The sequence below is a fragment of the Halichoerus grypus genome, chromosome 3, assembly GCF_964656455.1.
Source record: "Halichoerus grypus chromosome 3, mHalGry1.hap1.1, whole genome shotgun sequence".
NCBI lineage: Eukaryota > Metazoa > Chordata > Mammalia > Carnivora > Phocidae > Halichoerus > Halichoerus grypus.
Window position 1 is genome coordinate 83,425,306 of NC_135714.1, and position 24,643 is coordinate 83,449,948.

A 24,643-nucleotide genomic window follows, 5' to 3' on the forward strand; every position below is an offset into this window, starting at 1 on the left:
CTCTGGGGCAACCCAAACCCTACCTTACACAATATTACCCCGAATGTTCATTATTCTAGAATGTCTTAAACTTCCTTCACCTTAAAACAGCAAGAGATCGCTACCACGGTGCAGTTGATTATTCTCACGTGCATCTATAAAGTGCGCACACAGAATTCTGAGGTTTCGTCTTGGCAAATTAAAAGATTTCCCTATTGGAAGACAAAAGGCAAAAGTGGAGAAAGGTGAAAGATGCAGAGGAAGTACCTTCCCAACAGTTTCTAAGATTTCTAAAATCAGTGTTTCCAAGTTCATTGATAATCCCTCGCTTAATCACAAGAATAACAACATTAAGGCTAACAAACATAATGAATCCCATTATCTATTTATAGGTGTCTGCAGCAAATAGGAGGAGCCTCTCAGCTCCCTGGTTATATGCTGTATTGTCTGGTTTTCTCACTCAGATTTGCCTCATAATAATTCATAGTGCATTTGAAAGAATATAATACGTGGGAAAGATTCTCATAAGGCACAAACTGCTTACTCGATAAGTATTTACAGAAACATACTCACTCTTCCCTACCTAGAAATCAGTCTTTGTTTACAAAGAAGTGATGCTTACATTTAAGAAGCGTTGCCACACAGGTGCTGGGATTTCTTATCTATTCAAAAGATATTTATCTGCCAGAAGTGTGATAAGTCCACTCCATAGCTTATCTCTCAAAACATCCTAGAGATTCTCTGTTTGAATAGTCAGTCAGACAAATTAATCTAAGCCAATCCCGCCCTGTTAACCTAAGAACACTTAATGCATGCCTTCTAATCATCTTTAGCCCCTACAAATTTTCAGTTTGCTTTCCAATTGTACTAACTCTACTACTATTTTACCCACTTTAGTGTCTTACTCTCTCCCCTCTAATTCACAGAGACACCTCCTCTTCCAGGCTAAGACATTTCCTGCTGATCATTCCTAATCACAAGAAACAAAGAGCCCACTGAACCTAGGCTAAGGTGAGGGAGGGTTCATTTATTTACAAAGGGTTTCATTGCAAACATCCAAGTGGGACCTAGGGACCCAGCAGCCTGCTCTGTGAACCTGGGGCTTCCAGCAACCCTATCCCCGCTGTTACCACCCCTAGGCCAAGGGGACCGGGAGAGTGCTCGCCAGAAGCAAAGGAGAGAAATCCACAGACTGGTGCTGGCCCAGTAGCTGTTAGATGAGGTAGGTACAGAAACTGAGGGTAAGCATTTACAAATTTCGATAGCAATTTGATAGAATGATTGTGTGTCTCTTGTATCTAAAAATAAAAATGGTGTGGATTATCTATGTCTTTATATTAAATTTTACTTCATTTTTCTGGCAATTCCTTTGCATTCTATTTACAAAAGTACCAACCTGTGACAAACTGGAATTTGGATAATGTAAGAAGCTCTGCTCTGGAGAAGGCTTTCTAGAGAGGAGCTGCCCCTCTGTTACACAACACAAACAACCCAAGGGAACCCAGTGGGAAGATAGTCAAGGAAATTGGTATCCTATCCTCATGCTCCTCTCTCCCTCCAATCTCCTATTTAAGTTCCCCATGGACTAAGCCCTTTGATGGCCATACAAGTCAGTCATCTGGGACGAACAGCAGGATATGGAAGTGTGGAGAGTGGATCTCCTCTCTGTACAACTGAAAAGTTTATGTTCCCAACATAGCAAATGCACAAAGTTCCATCATCACAGAATAATGGCGTCTTGGTCATACTCCTTGTGCCACTTACCAACTTATGACCCCTCAGCTCCAGATTCACCCTTCAGTACATGCTCCACTCTGACGGATAGAATTCCTTTACACACCTCTCCTATAGCGTGAGCGCCATGCTGAGCTTTCTCAGGAGAAGGCGCTGGGGGATACTGCAGGAGGAAGGGATTCTCCTGCTGTTGGCAGCTGCTGCATGGGGTCCGCAGGGCGGATGGGAGGACTTCAGTCATGCTCTGCCCCAACCATACACCCAACCATACATCACGTCCCTCTGCCAGCTCTCAGCTCCAGCCTGGCCTGCTATTAAAAATAGAACCCATTTCCCAGGGTTGCTGTGAGTACTAATTTTTAGAGTGCATATATAGTCATACTGACAAGCAGTTCTCACAGGGCGAACCAAAAACACCTTTGATTTTATTGCTCACCTGTCTGAGGCAAAACTGGGGCTAGCAAAATGACTGTTCTGACACAGGACTTGGGGGGATATCAGGTCCTACAATCACATAGTCTCAGGTCAATTATGGAAAGTATCCAGTCCAATATACCAATCAGTACTTCCATCTTTATTCAAAAACAAGACACATGGGAAGAAATCCTTGTCTTTTGTCTCTCTTACTCCCCGTGTTTGCTAACTGTTTCTTCCGGCCCCTCCAGAGTTAAGTGCTTGGATGGAGAAGAGAAAAAGAGGCATAGAAAGTTCTTATTTGATGGGTACAAAGTGTGGCTTCATGCCATCCGGATTGATAGGTACTTAAGGCTAACCCATTCTCTTACTGGCACTTTAGGATTCTTCAGAGGGGCTCCTCCCCAAAGATGTATCGTAGTTCTCCACTTGTCCCACCTGACTAAGTCCGTGGTTTGCTGGAAATCCACCCAGTACTCACCTTCTCTGTCCTCAGGATGATATCCCTCTTACACATGACTTGAAATTGTTCCAGACCAGATAGATCTCTTGCCTACTGCATGGCTCATATCAGGCCAAGGAAATATTCATGTATCCTTTGTCTAAAAACTCTAGGACTGAAAGTCTAGCCGAATGCAGCAGTATCTCTCCCACTTGACCTCCAAAGCCACTCACCAGCAAACTCTCAGCCTCTCTGTTTCCTGTGGGGGGGGAGTCAGACACCAGTCCACCCTGTCCATCCTGACTGCAGCAAGCTCCTACTAAGGATTCTGCAGGGCCTGCTGTGGAGCCTGCCCCAAAATACAGAACGAGACAGGTTTTATACACTACTTCAGCTTTTTTGAGGGAGGGAGGCATTTCTGACTTGAATTCTTCCTAAGAGACTTCGCCTGCAATTCATAATTTTATATCTTTACATCAAATAAGTAGTACTCACAAGAGACCGAGACAGAGGAACTGTAAAGGGAAGTACCAATGTGTATGAACAATACTTTTTGGAGGTAAGACTTGTCAGGTGGGCCAGTATAGTTAAAATGGTCAAGGTGACATTTTAGGAATTAATCTGAAAGAAATCATGAGAATCCCTAAAAGAAGCAGTTTCCTGAACTGGCTGTGTCAGAACCATCTAGAATAATAAGTTCCCCGAGTGAACCAGACACAAGCCTGTCTATACCTGAGAAGGCCACTAGTCTACCCAATACCCATTCTTTGCTTCTTCTTAGTGACAGAACCCTGATTTTATTGATGGTAGTGTATCCAACTAGAAGCTACATTTCTCAGCTTCTCCTTCAAGTTAGTGTGGCCATATGACTCATTCTGACCAGCGAATATAAGTAGAGGTTGTTGTATGTTCTTTCTGAGGAGGCTCCTTTATGGGGGATAAAGAGCTGGATGTGAATTTTTTGTTTTCTACCCATCCCCCCCCTTCTATGTGGAATTAGACTTCAAGACTGGATTTCTCTAGCAAATATCCTACAACATGAAGTCTTCTTAAGTCAGAAGCCACAGAAGACAGATTGGATCCCCAGTGACCAGGAACTGCCATGTCAGCCCTGTATTGCTTCTTCCACATTCTTTTGTAGGAAGGAAAGTAAACGTAACATGTTTAGGTGCCTATTATTATATACCACCAAATCCTAAACACAGTGATACTGGCATTTTCTTGGCCTTACCAGATCCCAGCAGATGACTTTCATTTTCACTTAACTTTAAGTATCTCAACAATGCCACCTGGTTGCCAACAATAGCAGTATGTCATTTGGAAATGTTAAAACAGGGGGGAAATGCCCATCTTAAGAATTAATGGAACAGGTCTTCAGAGTTTTTAGTTCATCCTGCTGCCCTAGCCCACCTGAATTCTTCCTAGTAAAGTCCCTGCTTATGAGACCTACGGAAGTTGGGAGCCTCCAACACAGGAAGTTAAATGGCCGCAGGGGAATGCCTTGTGCACCGTCAGCACAGAAAGGCAGCTAAGGGAAATGCAATCTCGCTCAGCTATTGCAACCCGCAGCGGGGAGAAGGCAAAGTGTCGGTGAGAAAGCAGCTGTAACAACATCGGGGTGAGGGAATTTATTTATTGCAGGGTTAAGAACCTCTTGTCCTCTAATGGACCTTAAGGAAACACAGAGAGAGTCTGGAAATCATGGTAGCCCCCGGATAAAAACCAAAGCGAGCCCCAAAGGAAGTCAATGGCAGTCAGAGCAGGGACAGCAGACTGGTGGTTCGTCCCCTGGCACAGGCCATCAGCCATTAGCTCTGGGAAGACACCTACGCTAAGTATCTGCTAAACCCCTAGTGCTGTTTTGGTTCTTCTCAATTAATTCATTTTTTAAAAAAAATTGAGCTTCGGTGAAAGCCTTGTAGACGTGGCAGAGTTTACCAAGCATCTCAAGATCATTACAAAATGCCAGTCAGAAACTGCTAGACACCTGGACTCCCGTGTTGGCCATGCTAGGTAACTGCCGCAGAAATGGACGTGGCAGGGTTAGACTCACAGACTGAAGAACAACAAATTATCCCGACGTAGGGTAGAGCAATGTTGCACCCACACATTTACACACACTAACATGCTGGTAAAGGACAGAAAATCATATTCTTATGAAAGGAATAAGGATAATGTTAGAGTTGAAACGAAGTTAATTCTGGAAGCTGTGGGTGAATTATTATTGATATGAGCTATTTTTCTACTAGGTAAAAATAATAGTCTCTGGAGACTAAAGGTAAACTGAAACCATTTGAACTTCTCCACTCTCCTCCTATACTAGAACTGCACGCCTCTGCCCTTTGCCACATGACGGCGTCACTTCCTACTACAGTGGCCCAACCTAGATGACCCCCAGCCGGAAGTGGGGCCACCCACTTCCGGGCTGGATCAGCTGAACCTCGTCTGCAGACCTGTGAGCATGAGAATAACATGCTGTGAGCCTCAGGTTCTTCGGATGGGTTATTTCTCCATGTCAGCATGGTAATAGGGGTCAGCTACATCCCCCAAATATTTATATATTGAAATCCTAACCCCCCAAAGATGATGATACTGTGGGGGGAGGGCTCTGAGAGGGGCTTAAGTCCTTAGTGTGGAACCCACAAGAATGGGATTAATGCTCTTAAAAGAGGCTCCAGAGAGCTCCCTTCCCCTTCCCCTGCGTGATGACACAGCAAAAAAGGTGGTATCTATGAACCAGACACCAGATCTGCCAGTGCCTTGATCTTGGACTTCCAGCCTCCAAAACGGTGAGAAATAAATCCCTGTTGTTTACAAGCCCCCCAGTCTGTGGTAGCCTGGGTCAGACAGGGTCTGATTCAGTACTCAAAAAAAAAAAAAATGCCAGCTAGTAGTAGGCATTTTTTTAAAGTTCAATAATGCAAAAGTAGAAGGACATAACCCCAAATATAATGCGTTGAAATCATTTTTGATGTGTCATAGTAGCATCTTTAAAGTTTGCAAATTATAGAACCTTCAACTGGCATAACGAATGCCTCAGTATAAGATATGTTAACCAGTTTTCTGAATTGTTATCTAGGGTAATTTAAGTGCAATCATGGCTTTCCATATCCTACTTTCTACCTGCAACCATAACCTCCAATACGTAGTAATTTTCTTTTTGCTTTTTGGGCCTCCGTGTCCTATTGCCTCTGCTCTCCTCATAGTTGAGGAGAACAGTCAAAAGATCAACAGGTGGAGGAAGTCATATAAAGCACCCTGGTAGCCCACATACACAATGATCTACACCAAATGACAGTTCATTTAAACTATCTTGTTTTAATATCATGTTGTAAATAGCTTCTTAACCCAGACATACAATCTGTGCTTTAAAAAGGTAAAGATTATTTCTTAAGACTGAATGTAAACAGATTAAATGATAAAAATAGATTCTATGTTTACTGATTAATCTTTACAGTATTTATTTGCTGAATAACAAATAATATTTGTTATATTTGCAATAAACACATCACCAATTTCCTATTTATCTCTCTCCCCATAATGCCAGGTACGTGGAAGTCACTCAAAAGGATACATATTAAAATGAATAACGAAGGACACAGTGCATGGCTTCAAAGGTGTTTACTATTTGGTCAAACAAGAATTTTTTAAATTGTCAGTCATAAAGTGAATTCTGCATTAACAGACGTGTTAAACGTTGATCTAATCTGCATTGTTGCTGTGTGACATCACCGTATGGCCTGTGGGAACATGTGATTCCTGAGGTCATTGTTGGCTTTTACCCATCACTTTCCTCACTGTCAATCATCTCCCCTGAAGTGCCGGGGGAGTGTGAATTGGGGTCAGGATGTTCAACTGCAGACCAGCTTTCTATAGCTGCTAAGGGAGCAAATAGGCCCTATCACCTAAAAGAGGTACAAAAATAACCATGGTGTGTGGAAGTTTTCCTCAAGGTATGCCATATAGAAAAAATGTAGACTGAACACAGAAGTCTTTACTGATCGCTCTCAATTATCCATTAAGGAATGTGTTTTCTAGTTAATCAGTCCTTACCATACAGTGGTCTGCCTGTTATTTTGCATTTATTTAAAATATCCTCTGCTAAATAATTGTGTTTATTTTTAAAAGTAAATTGCTTAAAATTACATTCAGTTTCTTTCTATAAACCGACATAGTCTTTCCCTACACAAAGCAAAAATGCACGGTATCCTGAAGCCGAGCAGCCCCAGCCTCACACTTTCTGCCGTGTGCCTTGGTGCGATTGCAACCTAAGTCATTTAAAAAAATTAATTCTGGATTTGTGTGGGATCTGGCAGAGCTTTCACTTAGCGATAAGATGTGAGATAAAGTCTGAACTTAGTAGGGCTAACAAAACTTTACTGGTATCATAATTCACATTTTTTTAGGATGGTTTTTAAAACAATCCTACGAGTCCCTAACGGGTACATAAAACAGAACAGAAGCTGTGAGCAATCTTTCTTTCCTGGCTCATTAAGGCCTTGCAATCATTTCTATCTGTGTTGTATACATGTCAATCCTCTTCCACATTTGAATGTACTTGTCGTGAAATCACTGGAACAAATTAACTGAAAGAAAACCACTCTGAAACCGCGTGAGCTTTTGAGCCTGCCACGGAGGTTTAAAGGCTTATACAACCTAGCTCGTATTCTTCTCTGGGTCTGGGTGTCTAAGTGGTCATAGAATGCATGAAAGAGGAAGAAGTGGGTATTGACCAAAGATCGCGTGTACCAGCCTTTTCGGACGGGAACTGAAAACCCTTTGAAGCATTTTTCACAACAGATAATGGCCTATTTAACAGATCTGAAACCAATAATCAGTTTTCTTGACCTACAGTTGAAAACAAGATTATCTTTGAACTAAATAGGATCAGCTTAGATATCCCTTTGGAGATGTTTTTATTTATTAAATGCCTTCATTAATAACACCATCTTTCATTTCCCATTACTCCAATTCGATTTCTCCTGCATACAAAGTAATGAGCAGAATGGCTGTGAATCCAGTTAACATTCCAGCATTCTGAATCATGAAGTAAGTAAAATCGGTTTTTCTTCCAGTTATCTTTTCTCTCAGCATATCGTTCATCTCTGGAAACTAAGAGAGAGACATTGTTAGATAACTATTGCCATCTGGTGGTAAAATGTAAAACAGTCGCCTAGAGATTTCTGTGAGGGGTGGGGGTGAGGATTTAATTTGGATGTGTAAATGTTTTAGTATAGATAGCATTAAAGGGATATCTAGCCCTATCAGACACCAACAGGAATAAAAGTATGGAAATAGTGTTCCCCAAGTGAGTGAATCAGTGGAATGGGATTTACCTCATTTTCTGCCTCCTATTTGTCTCTCTGTCTCTCTCTCTCCCCCTCACTCTCTATGCTCCATCCACACCATTCTTTCAGGACCTCAACTAGATCCACCCTTTCCCCCATCAAAATCTTCACACCCAGCCAAACTGCTATCTGAACTCTTCCCCCTCCAATTTTTCAATGAGTTATACCCTTGAGGTTTCAGCTTAAATCACACTTTCTAGCAAGGCTTCCCTTAGCCCCTCCTAACTTATATTAGATTCCCCTAACATCATCTCTCACCGCAGAGATTGCTTTTCCTCTTAGCTCACAGATTTTTTTACTTTTAATTATTTAGTCATGGAGTGTGATTTTGTTCATTGAATTTCCAGTTTCCTCTCTTTAAAGACAGAATGCCCCACAGATGCAGGGCCTGTGCCTCCTTTCCTCACCCCAGTGTCCCCAGTGCCTTACAAATTCCAGGCCAGGCACAGAAATATCAATCAATAGTAGCTGATTAAGTAAATTTTTAGAAATCACTATGCATTTAATTCCTTCTGCTTGCTCTACCCCTCACAAAATCTTAAGGTTTTTATTTTATTTTTTTTTTAAGATTTTATTTATTTATTTGACAGACAGAGACACAGCGAGAGAGGGAACACAAGCAGGGGGAGTGGCAGAGGGAGAAGCAGGCTTCCCGCTGAGCAGGGAGCCCAACGCGGGGCTCGATCCCAGGATCCTGGGATCATGACCTGAGCCGAAGGCACACGCCCAATGACTGAGCCACCCAGGCGCCCCAAAATCTTAAGGTTTTTAAATAAATCATGTGCTCTTTTAGGATTGAAGGCTATAACAATCACATTACAGTAAAAGCAAATAAAACTCTAAGTTCTGTACTTAAAATCTACCCTCACTCAGCAAATAAACTCTACTGAAAAGGCTCCATAAGATCTGTAAATGCCGGCTTTTAAAAACATATTCCAAAACCATTTGCTATCTATACAATGGCACATTGTACCGAAGCATCCAAGAGGTCTCCAGAATCCCATCAATCCATGTGCCTGATTTAAGAAAGTTGTTACCAGGATCAAGTGAGTGAAAGTTGTGAAACTATTCTGAAAAAAGCAAAACTGCTATAAGGGCATATGGCATCATTTATTAGGATTATTTCCTTAAACTGAACAATTCTAATAGATTCCATTCTTATAACCAAGAAAGAAGTGATGCCCTAGCATAGATACAGTATGAGACATTAATTCTGTGAAGAAAAATATAAATGCAGTGACAGTTCCAAGAGATGAAATGCTTGCTCTGATAAGGGCCTGCAAAGAGCAAGGAACAGAGCTAGACAGTTATCATTTGGAGCTAAGAATGCAGATGAAGGAAGCTAAATTATTAAATTATGTATGTAATACATATTCAGTTCCAAATGCAAAGGAAATGTTCCTTGATTTGCATATATGGAGCATATTTTCATTTTCTAGAAAGCTGTCTATGATTCATTTGAAAATGCACAGGGCACAGGACCATTGATATTCTCTCTCTCACACACACACATAAAAGACATAAAGACGTAGACACAGCCCGGACATAAACAGATAAAAATATATACTGACCCAAGTCAATGTTGTCCTATTTCAATTTACCAGATTTAGTTCAACCCAAAAGGCTGCCACTGTTTAGAACTTTGAAATCACAAAATGCTATTTACTCTAACAAGTTATTCCCTTCTAAATGTGACATCCTCACAAAAGAGGGGGGAAAGGTCCCGTGGGGACATACTATAATAGAGAACAAGGTTTACCTCCCACAAGGCAAAAAACCTGGGGAAATATCTCTACTTCAGCAGAAGGAAATCATTTCTTTTTCTACCAATAAGATCATAGATCGAAAGATCAGTGAGAATCACTTTCAAATTACTACTAATATAAAAGAGTTATCTGTTGAGCCAGAATGTTTTAAATTACAACAGAACTTCCACACTGTGGAAAGCGGAAGGTTACCCTTAGTCAACTCATAACCCAGATGTTTAATTCTAAATTTTAAATTAAAACAAAATTTTAAAATTTCTTACCATATCTGCCAGAGAAATATAGAGGAACATGCCTCCAGCAAGGGCAAATATAATATTTGGAGCAAAATTGTTGCCCACCAAAATGCCAAAAGCTAGCCCGACATAGCAGGAACACGCCGAAAGGAAATTGAATAACAAGGCTTGCCGAGTGCTCATTCCTGCGCTGAGTAGGATCACGAAGTCTCCTAGAAGAAGAAGAAAAAGAAAACATCAAGTGAATAGTTTGGGCTCTTTTGGGATGAGAAAAGATACGCATTGATGTCCAACCAGGGTTCCTTCATTTTGATGTATCAGTGGGATTTTTAAGAGTGCGTCGCTTAAAAGGTCTCACCCACCGAAACCAAGAAGTGACTGACTTTCACAGTATGAACAGAGCCTCTTACCTAACTCATGAGGAAACTCTTCACACAGAATTGCTATAGAAGTACTGAGGCCCTGAAGAAGGGACAAGGTGCAGGAAGCCCCAATCGCCAGGCCATCTATGAAATTGTGGAGGGCGTCACTGAGCGTTATCATCCAGGCGATTGTTCCTATTTTTGACAGTTTGGGTCCCTTCAAACAGGTACACGAACTTGACTCCGTTTTGCCATCCTGTAAAATAACAGAAAATCAACCAACAAAATAACCAATATATTTTTTTTCTTAGAGAGAGACTGAGAAAGAGTACGTTTGCAGGAGCTGGGGGGAAGGGGCAGAGAGCGAGAATCCCAAAGAGCCTCCAAGCCCGAGCCTGACGTGGGGGCTCGATCTCACTACCACGAAATCACTACCTGAGCAGAAATCAAGAGTCCACACCCAACCCACTGAGCCACCCAGGTGCCCCAATAACCAACATTTCTTGAAAGTCTCAGAGATACACAGAAGTAAGAGATGTGTTATGTATTCAGAAAGACACGTGGTTCCCACAGAGAGTCTTTCATAGTGGTTAAGAACTCCTAATCACTTACAATAACAACAAAATGACAACAAAAACTTATGGTAGGGAAAAAGGAAATGAATAGGTTGACAGGCCTTGAACAAGCCACTTAAAAGACATTTTACTCTGGGTTCCCCTTAAAAAAAATCCTTTTGATTTGTATAAACAATTCTTACTATTGCCTTCCTAAAATGTAACAGATACTAACCTAAGAATTCGATTCATTTGCATACTTTAAAATAAAGGAAGTTTTTCAAACACTAAATTTAAAGTCTTTTTCCATGTTACAATGTACATGTGAAATCCATATTTAAAGCACAATGACATCAAAGAACATTTACTGTAATCCCTCCTATGTTATCTGAGCAGGTAATCTGGGCCTCAGTTTCTTCAATTGTGAAATGAAGATAATGTACTAAATGATACATTTTTCAATGACTTATTAAGTTTCCATTGTGTTCCAAAGTAGCGTGTTGGGTGATTAAGCTGTAACATGTTTCCTATCAGCTCTAAATTTCAATGATTCTCTTAACACATTTCATGAAATGTGATGGAACAGGCTTGCCTTTGCACTAACACCTCTTTCCATTTTGCAACAATAATAAAAACAGAAAATCCTACAACAAAACCTTTGTAAGAATTTAGATTTCCATGAAATTTACAAAATTGTATAAAATCAAATACCAAACGCCAACTAAAGCATTTTCCAGAAACTGGAGAAAAAGATAATAAAATGCAAATTTATTTTTAAGTAGGGAAGCAATTTGCAATTAACTGGAGAACATTTTATTCCTAATTCTCCTCCCCTCAACTCTACCTCAACAGTTAATCAACATATTTATTGAGCATCTGCAATTTGTAAAACAGTGTGCTGAATGCTATGGGGAGTGCTCAGAAGTGGAAAATACAACTTGTGTCTTCAAGAAGTGTATTTATATTGGAGAAACAAGATGTAAAGAATATGACTGACTATTTAAAAATTGTTCAGTATACATCCGGATGAGAAGGGCTGCCTTCCAAGCCATCATCTGAGAGGTTTTAGGTTTATTCCAATGTCGCTTCATTGCTCAAAACACTTTGGGGACGGCTCTTTCAGAATTGACTAGGTCTTGCAATACACCTTTTCATTGTGTCATTAGCAGCAAATCTTCATCTTTGGGGGATGTTTTTGTGTGTAGATACAGCCAAAAGTCACTTGGAGCCACTAAATTCTTCAATTAACAGGGAAGGAGGGAGGACTGTTACTCGTGGTAGCCGTGGTTGTAGAAGTAGCGGTAGCTGTAATAGTAGGAGGAGGAGACACCGCAAAGGCAAATAGCATGTATCACGTGCCAGGCACTGTTCTAAGTACTTAAGATATTTAATTCCTTTCGAACAATTCTGTGAATTAAGGTCTACTATTATCATCATTCTAGAGTTGAAGAAACTGAAACACAGAAATGTTGGTGAGCTTACCAAGGGATACAAAAGCAATAAGTGGACTATTTTTAGTAACTGTTTTACTACTCCAGATTTATGGGGGTGGGTGGACACTTCTTGTTCGAAATTGGCTCTGAAGGCAATTCACAAGGAGAATACCCCCTTTCTCTCAAAAAAAACTCTTCTAAACACTTGAAGCAATGCCGGAGTAAGTGTTCAATCTCCTTTCATTTTAAAGGTAAATCTCAGCAGCATAAAAAGAATTCCATCTGCTCTTCAAATGTGGTCTTTTTACTTTACAGTGCTAAAAGATAGACGGAGGTAAATTTAAAACTTTAAGAGTTTATTTGAAAAAAAGTGATTCAAATTGGGCAGTGTCAAACCGGATGTGGTTAGGGGCACTCCATCGACAGGAGCTCAGGGAGAGACTTTTACAGAGACAAGGCAGAAGCAAAGCAAGAAAACTATTGATCGGCTATAACTTAACACCCAGTTGGCTTTTTGTGACCAATTGTCTTTAGGTTTCAATTTCATAACCTTGAGACATTTACAGGCTTAGATTATGATTTGTTTATATAGGCTGCCAAGGATTAGAGCCACCCCAGTTTAATGGCCTCCTTATTTAATTAATTTAACAATTGATACATCATAAATGGACAACATAATAAACAATCATGATTTAGTACAGGTCATATGGGTGACTTGGGTAAGAAATGCCCCAGAGCAGGAAGCAATAACTGCCAAAGAAGAAACAAAAGTCGTCATGAGAAAAGCCACAGAGGAAGAGACCTTGGCTTTGCAAAAACTTACTGCCAAGAGACACTTAATAAGACCAATTGTTTTCATCTTCCAATTTGGTTTACCTAATCAAATATTTATAATGTCTTTATTTACTTGTGAGGATTTAGGGAAAAGATTAAAAGACCAAATCTTGACTACCTAATATTATGTACAGAATCTGTACACAAACTCCTTTAATTCTGAAAAAGAAATTAAATTAATATATCAAGCATGATTCTCTTACCTCTAAGTACAGATATTATTGACTGTATTTCTTATGCTCTATAAGCTTATGTGTCAAATGACACTGTTGGGTCGGTTAACAGCCATGCATTTTTAATACTTTTGGAACAAACATAAGTAGGCAAATATTCACGAAGAGCTTGTTTTTTTTTTTTCCCCTGGAAATTTAACCATCATGAAGTTTTATTTCTTTTTTCTGTTTTTGTCTTTAGGAGTAAAAGGAGGGCTAGGGAAAGTATTTCCGTAGAGTTCCTACATTATAAAGCTGCTTGTATCATTTTTTTTTCTTTAAAATTCCACAAATTAGAGTATATATTCTTGTTCCAATCAGTTCTGGGGTGATAGGTTTCTTACCTAAGATAGAACAGAACTAGATTTCAACTTTTAGTACTGCCTTATAACATAAGTGAATGAGTATGTTTTTGGACTCAGATCTGTGGTCAAGTCCTGCCTCTGTTGCTTACTGGCTATATCACTTTTTTTTTTACTTTTTTATTGTTATGTTAATCACCATACATTACATCATTAGTTTTTGATGTAGTGTTCCAGGATTCATTGTTTGCGTATAACACCCAGTGCTCCATGCAGAACGTGCCCTCTTTAATACCCATCACCAGGCTAACCCATCCTCTCACCCCCCTCCCCTCTAGAACCCTCAGTTTGTTTCTCAGAGTCCATCATCTCTCATGGTTCGTCTCCCCCTCCGATTTCCCCCCTTCATTCTTGCCCTCCTATCTTCTTTTTTTTTTTTCTTAACATATATTGCATTATTTGTTTCAGAGGTACAGGTCTGTGATTCATCAGTCTTACACAATTCACAGCGCTCACCACAGCACATACCCTCCCCAATGTCTATCACCCAGCCAACCCATCCCTCCCACCCCCCACCACTCCAGCAACCCTCAGTTTGTCTCCTGAGATTAAGAATTCCTCATATCGGGCACCTGGGTGGCTCAGTTGGTTAAGCGACTGCCTTCGGCTCAGGTCTTGATCCTGGAGTCCCAGGATCGAGTCCCGCATCGGGCTCCCTGCTCAGCAGGGAGTCTGCTTCTCCCTCTGACCCTCCCCCCTCTCATGTACTCGCTCTCTCTCATTCTCTCTCTCTCTCTCAAATAAATAAATAAATAAATAAATAAATAAATAAATAAAAAGAATTCCTCATATCAGTGAGGTCATATGATACATGTCTTTCTCTGATTGACTTATTTCGCTCAGCATAACACTCTCCAGTTCCATCCACGTCATTGCAAATGGCAAGATTTCATTCCTTTTGGTGGCTGCATAATATTCCATTGTATATATATACCACATCTTCTTTATCCATTCATCTGTCGATGGACACCTTGGCTCCTTCCACAGTTTGGCTATTGTGGACATTGCTGCTATAAACATCGGGGTGCACGTACCCCACGAAGAGCTTGTTTTTAATTCACCTGATACTAAGTCATTGAGCAAAGAAAACACTAAATTTAAGTCCCTCTAGTTAAGTTAGTGAGTATTCGTCTCTCTCCTTTTCTTTATTTTTGTTTGCTGTTGTTATCATCGTTTGCTTGCTTCTGTGACTTGCATAGTACATTTGAGGCTGTTTCTTTTTCTTTTTTTTTTTTCCCTTTGGCTATTTTTTTAGGCTATTTTTTTTAGGCTGTTTCTAACCTCAGCCATGATGAGGCAATTCAATCTAGTGAAAAGACCTTAGTTCTGAAACCCAGGAAAACCGAGTTCTACCTTGGCTCTGACAGGAATTACCATGTAATCATCAGCAAGAGTATTAATATCTCTCATCTTAGTTATTAATGGAAATAAAAGTCAAAGCGAAGGTCCAGACTACTCAGAATGGGGGGATGGGGAAGAATATCATGGACCAAAGTTGTAAGAGTAGAGGGGAGACTAGAATCCCAATGTAAGTATAGAGGGGAAGAAGTAAAAAGGAAAAGGAAAACAAAGTACTAAGAAAATCAAAATTAAGAAATCCAGTAGACTTAATGCAGAATCGTTATGTTTAAGCAAAGAGGAGGAAGATCAAAAAGAGGAGGAGGGCATAAGGAGCAGAAAAGGAAGAACATAAGGAGAAGGAGGTATGGTGTGACGGGGGAAAGGAGGAAGAGAAATAGAAGAGTAAGATACGAAGGATGGAGAAAAAGAGTAAAAAGGAAGAAGTGGAAGAGAACAAGAAGAAGGGTGAGGAGGAAGAGGAAGATAAGGAAAGAAAAAAGGACTTAGCTATCCTTTAGTAAGATATGAATCATATAAATATGGCTTACATGTGCAGTGAAATATTATAGAGTAGTAGAGACAATGAATGCCTATATATTTCCACATGTAAAGGTGTCCAAAACATAGTGTTGAGGTAAAATATGTGTGTGTGTATATGTGTGTGTGTGTGTATATCTCAGCATGGACAATATTTTGTTAAAATAAATATTATTACATAATTCCATGATGGTCTAAGTGCAAATATATTTGGAATGATAGTTACAAAATCGGTAATCACAGTTCTCCTTGGGACACAGTATTGTGGATAATCCTTGAGGGCTTTTTTTCTCTTATGGGTGTTCTGGATTTTTTTTGCATTTATTATATATCATTTTAAACTCAGAAAACAAAACATGGGATGAGAAATAGCAAGAGGGAAAAGTGAACCTGTCATGATTCGGGAGTTATCATCAGCAAACAAGGTAAAGCTGGAGAATCAGGCTGCCAGCCAGATTTTGTCTGCACTGAAAAGAGCATATATTGTCCTGTGAAAATTAAACTTTTTTTGTTGGGTTAATGGTTGCAAAGACCAGCATGAGCACAGTCAGATCTCATTTGGCATTTGGGGAGGCAAAATGAACCATGATTAATGAAAATGTTCTTATGGTTTATTGTCTGTTATATGTCAACAACCATTCCAGGTAAAAGTTAAATTCCAAATTCTAAATCCCCTGGTAAAAGAATTTTGCAGAGGAAGAACTCTGATAAAAATAAAACCAAACCAAAAAGGAAAGGAGCAACCCACCAAAAAGCATAATGAAGATGGTAAAAGGAAGTATAAATAACAACAAAAGATGAAAATTATATGCAAAGAAATATATAAATTCTATGCCCATGAAAAAGAAATTAATGTAATATAAATAAAAATAATAAAATGACATTTTAAGAGGCTGCAGATAAGGGGAAGGGGTGAGATTTAAGGAGAGGAGCACTGAGTGCAAGCTAGCTTAATGACTGAAGGATATGTGCCTTGGCATCAAATTGGCATGAGTTTGAGTAATGGCTCCTGAATCTCTTTGTGCCTATAGAAAGTTACTTGGGTCCTCGCTAATCCAATAAGACAAGAAAAGGAAATAAAAAGCATATACGTGTTGGGAAGAAAGAAATAAAACTGTCTTTGTTGGTAAATAACATGACTGTTTACATAGAAAATCCAAAAGAATTGACAAAAAAAGCTCCTAGAACTAATAAGCAATTATAGCAAGGATGTACAACAAGGTTAATATACAAAAGTCAATTACTTTCCTATATACCAGCAATGAATAAGTGGAACTTGAATTTAATATCACAATACCATTTACATTGGCACCCCCCTAAAAATGAATAGATATAAATCTAACAAAATATGTACAAGGTCTGTATGAGGAAAAGCACAAAACTATAATAAAAGAAATCAAAGAAGAACTAAATAGATGGAGAGATATTTTATGTTTATGGATTGGAAGAATCAATACTGTCAAGATGTTAGTTCTTCCCAGTGTGACCTATAGATTCAATGCAATCCCCATCAAAATCCTGGCAAGTTATTTTGTGGGTATTTGTCTTTCTAAAGTTTATATGGAAAGGCAAATACCTAGAATAGCCAACACAACATTGAAGGAATGGAACAAAGTTGGAGGACTCACATTACATGACTTAGACTTACTAATAAAGCTATAATAATCAAGAGAGTGTGATAATGGTGAAAGAACAGACAAATAGATCAAGAAAATAGAGAGTCCAGAAATAGACTCATAAATATGGTCAACTCATCTTTAACAAAGGAGCAAAGGCCGAGCAATGGAGAAAAAATAGTCTTTCAACAAATGGGGCTGGAACCAGTGGACATCCACAAACAAACAAAAAATCTAGATACCTTACATCCTTCACAAAAATTAACTCAAAATGGATCACAGACCTAAATGCAAATGCAAAACTATAAAACTCCTTGAAAATAACATAGGAGAAAACCTAGATAACCTTGAGTAGGACAATGAATTTTTAGATACATCAAAAGCACAACACATGAAAGAAATAATTGATAACCTGAACTTCATTAAAATTAAAAACTTCTGCTCTGCCAAAGACAATGGCAACAGAATGGAATGACAAGCCACAGACTGAGAGAAAATACTTGCAAAAGATACATCCGACAGAGAACTATTAAAATATATACAGAACTCTTAAAACTAAACAATAAGAAAACAACCTGATTTTAAAATGGCCCAAACACCTTAACAGACACCTTACCAAAGGAAATATATATAGCACATGGGCAGAACTTTTAGGTCTAGTGTTAAAATTCATGTAAAAGAAATGACTGAGATATAGATCTATACTAACTGGTGGCTGGGTGCTAGGAAGTTGGCTAGGTTGTCAGAAACTTCCAAAAACCACAGTTGGACATTGGTGGCAAGGAGATCTGGACAGAAATATACAGATGGACCTCTTATAAAAGGCATAGAGTGTGAAGATGTTCTCATGAGAGATCATCACAGAGGGTAGTCTCAATAATAAAGTGAACAAGAAGATCTAACTGTAAACATCACTTGGTATCTTTCATTAGCCATCCTAATTTAATGGACCCATAAACAAAGGGGTCAGAATAGTGGGGATGGTGACTATTCACAGCTCAGCATTCTCTTCTTCTAGCCAGGGTTGATCTGGCTTGCACCGAAGAAGGTCCAACCTGTCAAAAACCAGGATTGATGCTGAACCTCCAAAGAGGCATCATCACCCAATGGGATGTGAAGGCCCAGCTGGCTATATGCAGAGGCAGGATGACCCCTCCCATCATAAGGAGGTACTCTTTGGACTCAGAAAGATAGACATATGTAATATGCCTTCCCTGCTTTCAGTGTTTCTGCTAGCATCATCATTCATGGATTTATAGTATGCCTGATATATAGCCAAGATAACCTATATAAATTGTCTCCAAACCATTTTGCAGCAAAGCAAGTGAGACAATTGGCTCAATCCTTAGAATTCACATGTCATATCACTTTCCCCTTCATAGAAGAAATAGCCTGATAGAATTGTGGAATGCCCTAGTGAAGGCTCAGCTAAAGTGTAAGCCAAGAGATAAAATCCTGAAAGATTGGAGCTCTGCCCATAGAATGAAGACATATGCCTTATACCAAATATATGGGACTGTCACTGCTATAAGGATGCACAGGTCCAGTGGAGGTTAGGGTGGCCCATTTCATGTTTACACCTAATAACTCACCTGAAGGATTCTTGCTTTCTGTCCCCAAAACCTTAGACTTGGTGAGTCTGAAGGTCCTAATGTCCAAAGGAATAATTCATCCACCAGAAAACATGGTCATTTTCCGATTCATTGGAAGTGGAGATTAACCCCAGGAAATTTAAGGTTCTTTATATCCATAAACCATAGGTAGATGAGGAAGTCACTGTATTGTCTAGGATAATGGCACCCAATGATCAGGAAAACCTGAGTTTTTGCTACAGAATAAAGATAAAAACAATGTTGGAACTCAGGAAATTTAGTGGGACACTTCTTATACTCCCCTTCTAGTGATCCTCGTCAAGGAAGAAGAGCAACAACCCAGTGAAGACCAGACCACCAAGGACTCAGATCTGGCAGGAATGAAGGTCTGGGTCACCACAATTGGAAAAGGACCTTACCAGGCAAGGTGATACCAGACAGTGAGTTAAATACAGAAGGTTTAGTGGAAGGAGGCAGCTATAATTACCAGCATAGGCCTTATAACCATCTACAGAAGCTAGGACTAGCTATTATTTAAGTTTATATTCCTTAATTGCATCTCTTCTCCCTATCTCCATCCCTTGGTATTTATATGAAGAATACTGGTGGCAGCCAACATTTTAGTTCTAGATTGCATATTACTGAATTGCTATCACACAGGGATGATATACCACACAGTAGTTGATGGGGATTCATGCAGTCTCTGTGTTGGGGACATGCATTTTTCACCCAGATGAAGGGAAAGAGTGGAGGCTGACAGAAAAAAAGGAATGGAGTATACCAGGTATCTTTCATTTCCCCTTCCAGATCCACTTTCCACCCTTCTTTTTCCAGTTCTCTGCTCTAGGAGACCAGTATCAACTGTGTCAAAGGGCTCCCATGTTCCTGGCTTCTAGTTGGTTCCAAACAAAGAACTCTAACATAAAATTGGAGGGAAAGATGAGAGGGAGACCAAGGTACTTATTCCTGAGCTCCTCGGTAACTTGAGCTAGCTATGTCCCTAATTAAAGATCACTGTTCCAAGTACAGTGCTTATCTGTACAAAACTATCTCCTAGCTTCTAGTAACTTCTTCCTTCCCTTTTCCCTTTGATTATTCTTAGCTTGATAAGATTACTCATAGCTCCACTATTCCAAGTCCCAGTTTTACTGCACTCTCCCTTGTAGCTCACTTACACCTTGCTCAAAGTTTTGTAAATTTTCCCTTTCCTATTTATTATTTATCCTTAGTTGAATGTGCCACCTCTTTCTGGAAAGAACATGACTGATTTAAAGTCTCATGCTCTTTCCACACAGAATGCTCACAGACTCTACATATACCATCAAATATATCTTAATGGGAAAATTACAAAAAGGATTAAATAGATATAAAGATATCATAATGAGTTAAAGGTGCCATACAAATGTAAAATTTTAGGTGTGCCGGGGTGGCTCACCCACTCTTGATTTCAACTCAGGTCATGATCTCAGGGTCGTGAGATCCAGCCCCACATCGGGCTCCGTACTGGGGTGGAGCCTGCTTAAGATTCTCTCTCTCTCTCTCTCCCTTTCCCTCTGCCTCTCTCTCTCCCTCCCTCTCTAAAAATAAAAAATAAAAATAAATTTTAAAAATAGCAAATGTAAAAATTTAGTGGGCTTTGCTTTTATGACTGTATTTTGTAGTAATCTTGATGTACTTTATAGCTGGTGGTTCCTTTGTCCTTCCTCTGGCCCAGAAAAGTCAGTCTCAGATCACTATAACCAAAATGAAACTTCATATAAGAAAGAAGAAATCAATTTTATCTTTAATGTATGCAACCAAACATAATTCAAATGTGCTTAGTCTCTAGTCATTTTGTTTTAGGAAAATCTCATACCTATTTCCAAAACTCCCCTCACTAATGAAAATAACCATTAACAGGAAAATAACAATTTCCAGAAACCTTGAAAATTGTTTCCTTTCCCTCCATCCCTTCAGTGGAATGTGAGTAAAGTTGTTTTGGTGTTTAGGAGTTGAAATAATTGCCTTTCATTTTCAGCTTGGGACCATATCATTTTACCGTCTTGACAAAAATTACTTAGGAGAAATCTGACAGGTTTTCAAGAAATATGCTACTATTTTGCCAATGGAATTTAAAGTATACACTAATAAGTATTTGCAGTTATCCTAATGGACCATTTACACCACTCTAAAAGGTTGCCTACTGCTACGACAGATGGGGATAGCGTTAATGCTCTCTGATATGTTCGGGAAGCAGGATATCATTTCTTATAAAAAGCCTGTATAATATGTGCCCCAGCCCCACAACTCTCGTTGTTACTGAGAAGTCTTAAAGGGAGTCAGGAGGCACCAGGAAACTGGTTAAGTTTTAAAGTAAGCTGGAGAACGTTGCTGGGCTCTTGAAAAGTAGTGTTCCCAAAATCCAGGAATATCTACATTGCTCAGCATCAGAACTTCCAGAATAGTTCAGACAAGGAAAGAGGGGTAGGATGGGGTGTGGTAGAGGAACCAGCCCCATGTGGGAGCTGCCCGTTGTGTAATTACGTTAGACACAAGTTATGTCAAAAGAACTGAAATGTAGAAGATTCCACCTAATGTAATACAAATGATTGATTAACCAGCCTTCAAAAGATGAAGGAGTGCTCTCTGATTGGCAGAGAAGATCTAGAAATGCAAGCCCCTTAGGGCAAGAAGCTTGAGAAAAGTGAAAAGAGACAAAGAAGTAAAGATGGCAGGAGGGATGAGAGCAAGGGCTAACTGCGGTCACTGTGACCAAGCAGGTAACTAGGACCCTAGAGGAGGTGTTAGGAAATAGGCAATTGGTCGGGGGTCGAAAGGAAAATGAGCACCAGAGAGTCAGAAATCAAAAGCTGCTCTCTGTGAGGGGGCAGCCAGCAACCCAGTCTATATCTCAGTAGTTCAGGAAAACAGGGAGTATCTCTACTTCATATTTGGAAAGTGAGGAGTGGGAATGCACAGGGGATAAGGGTAGCAGGACCTCGTTCCCTCTTAAAGATGTCACTATGACACTCTGAAGATTTGCTCACCAGTTTAAGAAGTTTTATAGTGGGGAACTGAGCATGGAAGATACAGGACATACTCACTGGCCCAGAACAGTAATAATGACAACATTAGTAGTACAAGTTATTTACTCTTCCCAACGTGGTTATTATGCCCATTTTACAGATGAGAAAACTGAGGTATGAAGAGGTTAAATAATACACCCAAAGTTATACCTCTAAAAAAGAGTAGAGACAGGTTTTAACACTTATGCCAAGCAGGCATGGCCGTCATCTCTAGCAGATGAGGAATTTTATCTTCTTTCTTGTTCGCCCCTGTTCGCCGGTATCTAGCACTGCTGCAGGCATTCTGAATACTTGTTGTCTGAAGAAGTTAAGGTGTAATAATAGTCAAAGTACATTTTCTCTCACAAAAGGCTCACAAATCGTTGTCATGTGAAGCATCCATTCCAATCTCGCCAAAGAGCAAACACATGGACACTTACACACAACGTTGAAAAGGGTGTGCACTGATGAATGTTCGTTCATCAATTCTAAATTGGTTCAGCTACATTAGAAAACTCTACAAGTGCAGAAGTGTTTCTGTTGCCTTCTGTTTCTTTGCCAATTCTTTGTGACTAAAAGTTGTGGAGGCAGATCAAAAGCTCCTGGAGGACAAGGATTTGTTTTCATTTCAGCCCAGAGTTTAACATTAGTAGGTGTTCAGTAAGTGTGTTCTTTAAATAAATGATGGGGAATGGGGGCTTGTTTTGCTAAACCGAGTGGAGAAGTGGAATGCGGGAATGACATTCTCGCCAACAGATCTCAGAGTGCTCCCACCTCCATCCCAGGGACCATTAAAAGGCAGAAGATTTTTATCAGCAGCCATCTTGCATCTCACTTTGGGAGACTGACACATTTTTCAGAAGATTGTTGGAGAAGGGGGCATAAAAATAAGAGTAGTAGCAACAAAGGCAATGAACACTGTGGAGTACTTACTGGTTGCAAGGCACTCTCCTGAATGACATGAGATGAGTACTTCTAATACCCTAATCACAGATGAAGTAATGAGAATACTACAGGAAAGGACTTGACCAAAACCACAAAACTAACAATGGAAAAAGCCAGGACTCGAACCCACATGATTTGGCTCCTAAGCTCATGCAATAAAAACCAGAGATTGCTCAAAAGAACTGAGTTTTTCAGATAAGAATTTCTGAGTTCAGTAGTTTGTTACTACAATAATGGATTATTTTATTGCTGTCGCCAGCCTCCACCTTGTTAGATACCAGTGAATCAAGTACCTCTGGTTTTGAGTAGAACACACTAAGCTGGTGTTCTGAGGTTTGCTAACACTTCATACGCACTGAAAATACTTCCAGTCATCGAGGGGAAAAGACACCATCCTTGGACTTTCAAATCCACCGTCTGTTGTTTACAGACCGCATTATGGATGGAAATTTTTTACTGCCCTTCCAGGCACCTATTTGAGATGATTGATATATTTAAATGTTAGAATACAGTAAAACTTGAAGAAAGAATCACATCTTGAATTTTCTCCAGTGTCTTTTTTACCAGCATCCACTGCGCTGTAGCTACTCTGACCTTCTCTCTATTCCTAAAACCCACCAAAAGCTTTCCCACCCTAGAGACCTGTGCGGGCTGTTCCCTCAGCCATGACCTTCTTCTCTCTCATCTTTGCATCGATAGCTGCTTCTTCTGGTTCAGATTTTAGCTTAAATGTGTCCCTGGCCACCCAAACTACTAAAGTAGCCACGCAGACATCATCACACCACCACATTTTAATTTCCTCAACATCATGTGCAACCCTAGGACACTGAACTGTGAGACCCCTGGAATAAAAAAGAGTGCCGGAAAGCAGGAACATTTTCTAACTTGCCACAGTGTTAACAGAGCATAGAACAGAGCCTGGCACTGGGCAGGTGATCACAGCACACGTGACAAGTGAGTGAATTACAGGATGAATAAATGAATACCATCTCCTGCCCTTTAATACAGCTTCACTGATTTGACCTATAGACTAGAATGTCATTCAGAACATGAAATATTACCACAAAAGTCCCGATTTAAAATTGCCATTCTTGGGGCGCCTTGATGGCTCAGTTGGTTAAGCTTCCGAGTCTTGATTTCAGCCCAGGTCGTGATCTCAAGACTCCTGGGATAGAGCCCCGCAGTGGGCTCCGCGCCCAGTACAGAGAATGCTTGAGATTCTCTCTCCCTCTGCCCCTCTCTCTCTCAAGTAAATAAATAAATCTTTTTTTTAAAGAAAGACTGCCATTATTATATTAACATGAAAGTTGCATGACTCTGAAATTCTGGTCAAAGTCACAAAAAATATAAAGAATCCAGAGAAAATGGGGACTATTTCTTCCCAGTAAAGGATTTTTGCAATTTTACTTCCGTAAAAGTAAAACTATCTCTAGATTTAAGTATTTGTTTAGCAGCCTAGAAAACTATTAATGATGACCCCTCACTTTGGTTTTTCTGATACATACTTTATAACCTAGTAATTAAAGCAGATGAACTAGAAAGCATCAGACCAGAGACTTGCAAGGTTTACTGAACCTGCAAAGATAATCTTTCTTAGTGTTTTCTCAGCTATAGAACTTTTTTGAACTTTAGTGAGCTTTCACTAAGTTGCTATAAAGGTTAAATAAAGTCATTTTCATTAAGCAATTTGGTATTCCTATGAAGAAGATTCAATAAAATAAATTTTGTTCTTTACTTTTAATACTCTGATACCTGATAACAGAAATAAAAAGAAATAATTTCCCAACCTTTTTAAAAATAACTGGGCTCACACATTGGGCTGTCTCCTTTCTACTGATAAGAACTCAAAACTTATAATACATCTGAATCAATTGGTCCACTAATTAACAGGG

General features: G+C 39.6%; 1 protein-coding gene across 4 annotated transcripts in view; it reads right to left on the reverse strand.

Moving 5' to 3' along the window:
- Positions 1–6,175: 6,175 nt before the first annotated feature.
- The window catches only part of SLC39A8 (solute carrier family 39 member 8), a 71,593-nt gene continuing 53,125 nt past the window's right edge, over positions 6,176–24,643 (reverse strand). For all 4 annotated transcript variants that reach the window (XM_078069010.1, XM_036095818.2, XM_036095819.2 and 1 more), the window contains 3 exons: positions 10,330–10,537; positions 9,947–10,131; positions 6,176–7,681 (listed from right to left, as the gene is read on the reverse strand). In XM_078069010.1, coding sequence (XP_077925136.1) covers positions 7,532–7,681; positions 9,947–10,131; positions 10,330–10,537 — 543 coding nt within the window. In that variant the 3' untranslated portion in view covers positions 6,176–7,531. The remainder of the gene's footprint in view (positions 7,682–9,946; positions 10,132–10,329; positions 10,538–24,643) is intronic.